At 49.3% G+C, this 10,953-nt stretch overlaps 1 protein-coding gene across 6 annotated transcripts in view; it reads right to left on the bottom strand.

Annotated features, from left to right (window-relative positions):
• Nucleotides 1-9,869, bottom strand: part of QKI (QKI, KH domain containing RNA binding) — a 143,205-nt gene extending 133,336 nt beyond the window's left edge. For 3 of the 6 annotated variants that reach the window (XR_009244292.1, XR_009244272.1, XM_058654874.1), the window contains exon 1: nucleotides 9,545-9,869. Coding sequence is in view for 3 of the 6 variants with exons in the window: in XM_058654874.1 (XP_058510857.1) it covers nucleotides 9,545-9,686 (142 nt within the window). In the remaining 3 variants the exon portion in view is untranslated. The remainder of the gene's footprint in view (nucleotides 1-9,544) is intronic. The other 3 variants (XR_009247620.1, XM_058680242.1, XM_058680756.1) reach the window with 2 other exon arrangements.
• Between the last annotated feature and the right edge of the window lie 1,084 nt (nucleotides 9,870-10,953).

Genomic DNA, 10,953 nt, shown 5'->3' on the forward strand with positions numbered 1-10,953 from the left:
GCCACCAGCTTCAAATGAGCTGCCCAGCGCTCCGCCACAGCCCACCACCTGCGTCCACTGCAGCTCCAGGGACACAGCAGAGAACCGTCTTCAGTGCTGGAGTCCCTTCCCGGCACCCCAGCTGCTGATCCAGTGCACAACTCCTGACCCACCCTGGCTGCTGCAGCCAAACGGAGAACCAACCAGTGAACAGAACGTGTGTGCCTTGCAAATAAAATGTACACATTTTAAAGTTTTCTAACAAGAAACCCTAGCATTGTGGTGAGGTGAACTGAATTCCAGCTTCCACACTTTGCATCCAGAATCCTGCTGGCGCCCCTGGGGAAGGCTGTAGAAAAAACGGCCCTGGTGCTTAGAATCCTGCCCCCCACAGGGTCAGGGAAGGATGACCTGGCCCAGTCTTGGTTGTAGTGTCTATTGGGGAATGGACCAACCAATCACAGACATTCCTTCCCTCTCCTCTCTCCTTCCCCTTCTTCTCTCCTTCTAACTTCCAGTAAAAATACAAGTTTTAAGAATAACTTGGAAACAATGACAGAAATCTGAATATAGAATGGTTATTACATTTATATGTGTGTAGGGTTAACCCATTTTGTTCAGTATGTCATAATGTAAGAAAATATTAACTGCTAAAGAGATACATGAACAGGAATGAATGTCAAAGGACCAACTAATGTCATAAACAACACAAAAATCAACAATAGGGCCTGGCACAGCAGCCTAGTGGCTAAAGTCCTTGCTTTGCTTGTACCAGGATTCCATGAGCGCCAGGTCATATCCCAGCGGACACACTTCCCATCCAGCTCCCTGCTTGTGGCCTTGGAGGGCAGTCAAGGACAGCCCAAAGCACTGGGACCCTGCACCTGGCATGGGAGACCCAGAAGAGGCTCCTGGCTCTGGATCAGCTCAAGCTCTGGCTATCGCAGCCACCTGGGGAGTGAATCAGTGAAAAGATCTTCCTCTCTGTATATCTAACTTCCCAATAAAAATAAACCTTTTTTTAAAAATCAACAATAAAATGAATAATGAATAAGCTCACAAGATTTTCACTGTACTTGGAAACACACAGAACACCACAGTGATAGTGGGTCCAACTTCTCGACGGCCCTGGGAAAACAGGGTGCCCCAGCCAGTTCCCAGACCCCCACACTGCGTGGGAGACCTGGAGGCAGCTCCTGGCTCCTACATTCAGACCAGCCCAGCTCTGACAGTTGCAGCCACTTAGGGCATAAACCAACAGCTAGAAGACCAATCTCTCCCTTCTCTGTTTCTCCCACCCTCTCTACCACTCCTCCCTAACTCTTTCAAATAAAAACAAATTTTCAAAAATTCCTATAGTAATAACACCAAAGAAAATCTTAAATTCAGATCCAAAATACAGAAAGCTCAAAACAAAAATAAATATTAGTTTCACAAAATGTAGCTATTCCAAAAAAATAAATTTTCCAACGGGTTACTCACGACACAACAGCTCACATTACACGTAATTTTCATTTTCTTAATCTCATCAACCCTACACTTTGTTGCTTTGCTTTAGAGTTCATTATAATTGCCCTCATATTATGGCCCGAGTTTCCAATGATACCCTACAAACATCACAATAAAATATGAACTTCTGTAAACTGCACTTATCAATCTACACAGCTTTTCTGAACAAGCCTTGCAGTCTAGACATCTCCACCATTCTGACACCTGCTGAATGCTCCCTTCTAGAACACGTGAGAACATCAGGTCTGGGAAATCGTTTGGTCCAGCTCTGCCAAGGCAACCACAGACAGGACTTGAAAGTTAATACAATTATGGCAGGCTGATGTTATGCTAATAATTCTGTATAGCCTATGAGTGATGTGATAAATATCCCAACAATCCTGCCTGGAACATGGTCCACACCCTCACTCACTTCATTAAATCCTATCCACTTTCAACACCAACTCAAGAATCCAGCACAATGGCTCAACTGGCTAACCCTCCCCTCATAAGCACTGGGATCCCAAGTGGGTGTAGGCTGGGGTCCTGGCTCACTCTGCTTCCCATCCAGTTCCCTGTTTACGGTCTGGGAAAGCAGTCAAGGACGACCCAAAGCCTTGGGATCTTGTACCTACATGGAAGACTGGGAAGAAGATCCTGGCTTCAGATCAGCTTGGCTCTGGCCACTGCAGCCACTTGGTGAGTGAACTCACAGACAAAAGATCTTTTTCTGTCTCTTCATCTCTCTGCCTTTCCAATAAAATCTTTAGAAAAGGAAAGAAGGAAGGAAGGAATGAAAGGAGGGAGGGAGGCGGGAGGGAGGGAGGGAGGCGGGAGGGAGGGAGGGAAGAGGTAACACCAATTCATGTTCTGCTTTATTCCCCACAAAGCCATCGCAAAGAAGTAGGTTGGCAGTGAGGGATCCTGGTGCACACTATAAAACCACTAGTGTGCCCCTTCTTGTCTCTTCTCTACAGGCTACTTTGCTTCCCTCACTGTTCAGCCTATCTTAATCTACAAACACTGAGAAATTACACACTGCTGCCACCTGACAGTACGAGCAGCTCTTTCTCATATAACGCTCGTCAACCACACAAAGTTTACATTTGTGTTTGAAGGGCAGTTGATAATTCCATTCACAGAGTGGCTGTTCAAAAATGCTAAATACCTCGTCTGAGATCAAACTAACCAATTAATTGCAGTCACCATTAAATTACAGGTTGTATGAGCATAGCCAAAGAATTCTTACCACTTAACCACATGGTCTCCTTAATAAACTCACTCATTTCCATCTTTCTGCTGGCTCACACCTGTGTGCTCGCATACGGAATTAACAGTCGGGCATCTGTCCTAAGAAAGCAGATACACTCCCAGCAAGGGAGGCAGCGGCAGCGACAGGACAGCAGGAGGGGCAGTCAACTACACAGCCATTTTTGTTAGCCCTGGGTTTGAAAATTTTTTTATTCTTAGAAAACTTATTCAGTTACAATACAAAACAACCATTATCAGAGGAACACAATTATTGTACTACAGTTAACAAAAGGACTGTGGTTCATACACAAGTTGCTTGAATGTACTTGAGAGGCGCACTCCACACGGGAACGCGATGTACTGGTGGCACCGCTGGCTGGATACCTGCTTCAGATCCAAAACTGGTGGGAATGCGTATTTTGGATTTGAATCAGTTAGCAACATTAGGACTCCATATTAAATCTTTCCATCAAAAATACTGTTTTCTTTTGAGTGGTCATTTAAAAATAGTAACAGCAGCAATTGAATATAACTATACTGCATTATTTAAAGAACTGCAGCTCTATGTTCTGGTTATGGAAAAGCTTACGTGAATGAGTTGAAATCCTCTAAAAGTACCTTAACTTCCTCACTTGCAGCCTCTCATCAGAGACTTTTACAATTTAAGAAAAAAAAAATCAGTACTCCAGTTACAAGAATTTCATCAACACTTGTTCAACACGCACAACTTAAGCCAACAACAGCACTTTTTTCACTTACGAAAATATTCTAATTTCTGTCCTCTAATTCCACTTACAGAGCTCTGCTCAGATCTTAGCTTGTGACACACCCATGTCACAGCCTTGCCAGGCCTGGGTCTGCACCTGCGCAATGACCCGGGCACCTTCTTGCTCCGAAATTACATGAAGAATCGTCTCATGTTACCTCAGCATTCCCTACACGCAATCAGGAAGAAATGGTTTGCATTACAAATTTTTAAAAAATTATACCAGCTTTCCTAACTTTACTATCAGACGTAATAAATATGTATCTTAACCTGAAATTAACTTAGAAGCCAAGTGCTGCCCAGGTGTTCGACACTGACCAGGTGGTCTTCCCCAGTCTTGAAGATGACCAAGCCTGTATCAAACCCCAAAGCCAGGTGCCTCTTTACAATTCTCTACCACGTCCATACTGGTGCCAACTAGGAGAGGCCTTCAGAAAGTTCGAGAAATTGTGTATGGATTCCAAAAATGTTAAATCAAAATAATTCTACTTTTTTTTCAATGAGCTTTTTACTGTTTCAAAAGCATTCATCTGAAACCTCACCAGTTCTTAACAGTCACAGATTCCATTACATTCACTGTCTGTGTCCCTTTGTAAATATATAAATGTACAGATATTTATAATCACACATATGAGCCAACTTTATTAACATGGCAAAAATTTGGGACATATATAAAGGCTTAAATACAAGCCAATCTGACAAATTCTGCTTACAACAAATAAGGTGATTTTAAACAAAAGTTATAGTAAATTAATTCATTTCACCAGACTCAAACTTCTCAATGCAGCACAGAGTCGATCAACGCACACCCAGCGGAAGAGCTAACGGGGAGACCCCATGCCACACCAGAGCCCAGCCTCAGGACAAAAAGACAAAATCGCAAGAATTCCAGCTAAATCACTCATCTTCTGCTATATAATTTTTAAAAACTCATCACAACTTTTAAACACTGTAACTACTAAAACAGACTTGATACTTTTTAGAAATGAACTGTCAGTTAACTGAAAATTGCAATTAATCAGTCTTCTAAAACATGGCACCGTTTCAAATTAGCTTAAAGATGCACCTGTATTTTAAAAACACTAACGAATTAAGTGACAAACTGGCACATCGAAGTAAACTCGGACTTCACTTACACCAAAACCATTCAAATGGTCCTTTATCCAAACACATCACAGCATGACTTAAAACAAGGAATATTTGTATTTGTTATGTTTTACATAGAAATTGATGAGGAACAAAGTTTACCTAGCTAACTCCTTAAATGCCAAAATTCCTAAGAGCAGAGATGAGCACTGGTGGGCTGGCGCACCATGGGACAAAGGCTGAGGGGAAATACAGCACTAAACTGCTCAAATAAACCAGTTCTTCTCTTTCTCATTTTCATTAACATCCACAACAGTAAAACAAAACCATCACTGGGCACTCTGAAGGCAAGTACTACAAATAAAATTAAAACCACTCAAGAAAAAATAAACTTTTTACTCAAAAAAAAGGTCCAAAGCCATTGCCAGTCAGTACATAGCTGTTTAGAGTTAGGCAATGTTTCCAATGTTGCCTCTGGGGGACAGCATTGGGGTGCAGCTCGTTAAGCTGGCACCTGGGACACCAGCATCCCTGAGGGCAGCAATTCAAGCCCTGAATGCTCCACTTCCACTCCAGTGTCCTGCTAAAGGCCTGGGAAAGCAGCAGAGTCATCGTGATGCCTGGACCACTGAAATCACAGGGGAGACACGGAAGATGCTCCTGGCTTCTGGCACCATCCCAGCCGCTAGGCCCATTTGGGGAGTCAATCAACGATAGAGTATGTCTGTCTCTCTCCCCGACAATGAGTAAATAAAAATGCTTAAAAAGAATGAAAGGTTATTTAAAAAAAAAAAAAAAAAAAAGCTACCTCCATGCTCACATCCCATACTTGAGAAACAAGAAACCAACCACGAATAGGTGTCAATGTGCTTTGCACACATCTCAGAATGGGCAACAATCCATCCCAAAACAGATAACGGGACTGCAGCAGTAGGTAAGACGCTGAGCACACACTGAGGTTACAGAGGGTCAACTTGTCAGCACAGCCTATCTAACATAACTGTACTCACTATTTATAGTAATATTGTCCAGAGACCCCAAAGCAAACACCAATTTTTAACTAGCATGTAAGCATTACTTAAAACTTTTCATTGAATAAAAAACACATTATTGCTCTTAAAATTCCCACTGAACTGTCTTAACATCAAATTAAAAAAAAAAAAATAATGAGATCCCATTAAGCATGTAAATAAAACCTGCTATAGAATTCTGACTCCTGGACAAGCCCATCCACTCTTCCCGCTCCTTGATCTTAAAACAAGAATTCTTAACTATGTTCACAACAATCAACAAGCCAATAAAGTTGCTCAATGGGCCAACTTTCAACTTATCAACAAATAAAACTCACCTATGTCACAGCATTTACCATCTAGGAGGCAGAAGTTCTGCTTATGACGGCACATAAAAAAAACGTAAAGTTTCTACATACCCACCCACCCAGCAAAAACCAAAAGAAAACAACCTCTTTCACGTCTGCCTTTACCAGGCTCTTCTGAAGAGCAGCGGGTCCCAGCCGGCTGCTGTATGCCAGCTCGCTGCTTTGGTCATCCACCGCCCTTCGCTAGACACCAGCAAGCACTGGGCCTTACGGCAAGGAAGCTCCCGCACAGACAGCAGATAGCAATGTGCAGGAAGCATCTTAAAGAGCCAAATTAACTTACTTCACCTTGATATTGTTCAACCCATTTAAGCAGAAATATTCATATAAAACACATTAATGAATGTGATTAGCAAAGTGACTTATTTTGAAATAAACTCAATTGTTCTACATAAACTTAATATAGAACATGTAAAGCCAATAAAGCTTATAAAGGAATCATCTCCCACTTACAGAGAAGCCACTCAAAGTGCAAAATGCAGCTGAATAAATCACTGTTAAAACAACAGGTCATTCCTATTCGGGCCATCCGCAGCAGGCGACACCTCCCTGGGTGAGGGAGCGGGGACTGATGCCAGCTTCTCATCACAACCAAGGTAAAAGCACTTGAGGTCCAGAAGCAGCTAGGCCAGCTCCGGGAGCCTGATGACCTCATCCCACGGGGACGTCATGCCCGCTTCCACAGACAGCAACTCCTAAGCTAAAATGTTAGTAAATGAGCAAGGGTTCTGGAGGAAAGGCCTGTAAGAAAACGGCGTATTATTAAAAAAAAATGCATAAGTAGAAATATTAAGAAAAATCTTAAGTAAATGTCTATTTAAAATATTTCTGCTCCCAATGTTTAAGGGAAATGAAGCAGACAGGAGCAACTATGCTGAAGCCAAAGAAATTCTCTAAAAACATAGCAAAGTCCATTTTCTTCCATTAGGAACGTAGAACAGGCTCCTGCTCACCTCCCAAGCCACAGGCACTGCTGACCCCACGGAGCCACGCGGTCTCTGCTCACACACTGCTGACCCCACGGAGCTGCGTGGCCTCTGCTCACACGCTCCACACTTGCTCCAGATCAACAGTGTCAGCCCCTTCCTCTCCACCCAAAAGTGAAAAGCCAAAATCTGATTGTAAGACATTTGGCTCTCCATTTCATTTTTAAGTCCATTTTAACCTTCATTTTCTCAATTCTGATTGAAAAACTTCATAAGAAGCAAGAGCTGGCATTCATCTACTTAAGTTTCACGACAATGAAAGGCCTTCACAGCAAACTAAAACAACTGGACTAACTGATCTTCCCCACGGGTGGCCCTTAAGTCACCAGCTGTCCTCCATGAGAGATTTCTATGTATTGAAAACAGCAACTTAGGCCCTTTCTACAACTGGTCTAACCTAGAATGTATTCATACTCAAAAAAAAAAAGCAAGCCACGTTGCAGCTACTTGGAAGGAAAGAGCGAGAGGCAACTCCCTCAGGCACAACCCCAAAGGCTGGCCAGGGAGCAGCAAAGCAAGCAGGAAATCCCACCACACTCCCAAATTTCCAAACAAAATTCCTCAAATTGTAAAAACAAATGGCAAACTGTAACACATTTTGTAATAAAAATCCTAAATGGTTTCATTTAAAAATTAATAATCAAACACCTCTACTAGCAAAAAACTTAACTCCATTAATCAATAAAGTAACATTTACAGTTTTACCTATATTTGCAATTAATGTTTCTGAATTTGGACAAAGAAAAATTCCAAGCCACAAACAGAAGTCACAGTTTATTCGGGGCAGTGACCGGTTGCAAAGCACTGAGGCACAACCTGCCGAATTCTATCATTAATTAAATCATTCACCAAGGGGAAAAAATGCAATGCTGTTAAGAGACGAATCCAGTTCTGAAGTCATGTTAAGCTTATAACAAGCTAACAATCACAGGAAGCAGCTTATCCCACACTACGGAACAGCCCCTTTTCCTGCATGCTTGTGCCGGTCTGATTAAAACAATCGGCCTCCCGGAGGCCTCCGGCCGAGCGCAGGGCAGCAAACCCCACGGAGCAGCAATCCTCCAGCGAGGATCCCCGGGCACACGAGTCATTTTCTCCTCTGAAAACCCCACACTTCCACATAAACAAATACATAAATCTTTGTTCGAGATAATGACGACAGGAATTTCTGGGTCTAAAAAGATAGAAACTACTAAGGCCAAAGGTTAGAAACTTAACAGGAAACCAACATCAAATTATTCAGTGATTCTGGATCAACGAAAAGACACAAGAATGAAGATCTTTTCGTTCCAAAGAAACTCGAATTGTTTCGTTTTTAAATGGTACACACAAGGTGAAAATAATTACAACGTTGCAACTTCCTGTGCGATTTGACTGAGTTCATCTTTGAAAACTGCGATTTTCATTAACTTAAAATATGGCCGAGGCCTCTTTTCATTTTACTAACTAGATTCCTTCTCAACTACTTCACCTCCGAAACAAGCTTTCCTCAGAAATGCTTACTACTAAAACTTAATCCAAACATTCCAGAAAAAAATCAGTGTTAACGCTGAACCGTGGTAAAGCTGTTAACAACTGTAAAAGGCCTCCCGCATTTGCAAACATACTTATGGACACAGAGTAGCATATAAAATGCTCCGTAATTTAAGTTTCAAGTAAATTTCATATAGGTCAGAGCCGGCATTTCCTTCGTTACAATAATAACTGGCGCCCCTTAGCGCTCACATTTGGAAACACTCAATTCATGAGTTCCTGCGATTTTTTTTTTTTTTGACATTCCAGAAAGTTTTCTGCCTCCACAATCTTTCAAATGCCAACACAAATAGGAAAGGCAGAGCCCCTTAAAGGGACAGCTCAGGCTTCCCTCGGCCCCGGGGGGCGAGCAGACCTGCTGACCCCGAGGGAGAGCGCCCCTTTCCACGCGCGTGGCTGCTGCGTGGCGGGCCGCGGGGGCCGCGCGGGGCCGGGCGCCAGGGCGCCTCCCGCACACGTTTCCGGCCTTTTGTTCGGCGCCGACACTCGGCTCGGAGCGCCGGGCGCCTTTCCCCCGCGCCGCCGGGCTGCGGCCCACGGCTCCTCGGCACGACGCGCGGGGCCGCCGCCAGCCAGCCCGCTCGCCCGGCCCGCCCGCCCGGGCCCCGCAAACTTTTGCCCCGCTGCCGTGCGAGCGCGGTGGGCGCCGGCGGCCGGGCCCGGCTCGGGACTCCGCTCGCGCCCGTCATCGCGGGACTTGGGCTCCACCCCCTCCCCAAAGCGAAGTTCAACTCCCGCAACAGTTCTCGCTTCCCCAAACAAAAGGGCAGGAAAGTGCGTCGCCTGTCGCCCCACGCCGCCCCCGAGCTCGCGACGCGCAGGGCTCCCACGCGCGCGCCCCCCAGCCCCGAGCTCCGAGCCCCGAGCCCCGGGCGCAGCGCAGGCGGCGGGCTGCCAGGCCGGCCCGGGGACACGCGTGCGCTCGGGGTCGGGGAGGCCCGGCCTGCGCGGCCCCCGCTCCACGCCCGGGGCCCGGGGGCGCGGGGGCCTCCCTGGCGCGCTCGTCCGGCCGGCCGTGACCTTCCCGCCCGCCCCAGCAGCCCGGCGGGGACCCCGGGGCCCGGGGCGGCGGCTCACCTTCGTCCAGCAGCCGCTCGAGGTGGTTGAAGATCCCGCAGAAGTTGGGCAGGCTGCTCATGAGCTTCTTGTCGTTCATCAGCTGCATCAGGTAATCTGGGGTGGGCTTCGGCTTCTCCTTCGTTTCCATTTCCCCGACCATATTCCAGGCTCCGCCGCTCACTCCGCCCGCCGCCGCCGCCGCCGGGGAGCAGGGAGGGGCGGGGGCGAGCCCCGGCCGCCGGCCGCTCGGGACGCCGCGTCCCGCTCCGCGCCGGCCCCCGCGCCGGCTCCCGCGCCGGCTCCCGCGCCGAGCCCCGGGGCGGCCGGCCCCGCGCGCCCGCCCGCCGCCCGCGGGCACTTCGGGCCGCCCGGCTCGGCGCGTCCCTCGCGAGGCCGGCGGTGTCGGCGGTGTCGGCGGGCGCGGGGGCCGACGCCGGGGAGCGGCCGCTGCTCGCGGGCGCGGGGTCTCGGCGGGTCTCGGCGGGTCTCGGCGGGCTCGGGCTCTGTGCGGGCTCGGTCCCCGCGCGCCGCCTCAGCCGCCTCAGCCGCCGCCGCCGCCGCTCTGACTGCGCTCCTCCTCTTCCTCCTGGCCCTCCTCCTCCTCACTCACTCGCCGGCCGAGTTCGCCTCAGTTCAGGCGGCGCTGCCGGCGGCGGGGGAGGGGCGCGGGCCGGGGGCGGGCGGCGGGCGGGGCCGCGCAGGGCGGCCGTTGGCGGGGCCGGGCTCGGCGCTCTGCCCGCCCGGGGCCGCCCCGCACCGCGGCCGCCCCGCACCGCGCCCTCCCGGCGGCGGCCCGCGCCCTCGCCTCGCCTGCCGCTACTAGACGATTTCTTCCTTTTTTCTTTTTTTTTTTTGTTATCAACCTCTCTCCGCCACCCTTCCAGAAGAGACCGCCACCCTTCTAGAAGAAAAGAAAAAAAAATCTTTTTTCTCTTAACGTCCTGTTGCTTCACGGGGGACTTTGGTGGGGTGGGCGTCACGTGGCGCGACACGTAGCGGTGGGGCTCCAGGGCGCGTGCGCGCGTGCCGGCCGCTGTCCACGCCCCTCCCGAGGGTCGCTCCGCCCCCGCCGGGCTCCCCGAGCGCGCGGCGGGGGGAGGGGCGCCCGGAGCGCGCCTGCGTGGGCAGGGGCTGGGGGCGGGGCCGCCGCCGGGCTGGGCGGGGCCGCCACCTCCCCTCGGAGCGGGCCGTCGAGCCGGCGCGGCCCCGCCCCCCGGGCAGAGCGCCGCCGGACGTTCCTCGGCGGTGGCTGTGCGGGCCCCGGAGCCCCAGGGGCGGCGCCGCCGTCGCAGCAGCCGCGCGGGTCGCCGTGGGAAGCACGCGTGACCGCCCCCGTCCGTCTCCTTGGCGTTGCCTCCGCCTCTCGTGATTCGCTGCGACCGGGGAGTGCGCGGGGCGCGCCCCCGGCCCCGGCCTGGTCCCCCGGT

Source organism: Ochotona princeps, chromosome 1, assembly GCF_030435755.1.
Source record: "Ochotona princeps isolate mOchPri1 chromosome 1, mOchPri1.hap1, whole genome shotgun sequence".
Lineage (NCBI taxonomy): Eukaryota > Metazoa > Chordata > Mammalia > Lagomorpha > Ochotonidae > Ochotona > Ochotona princeps.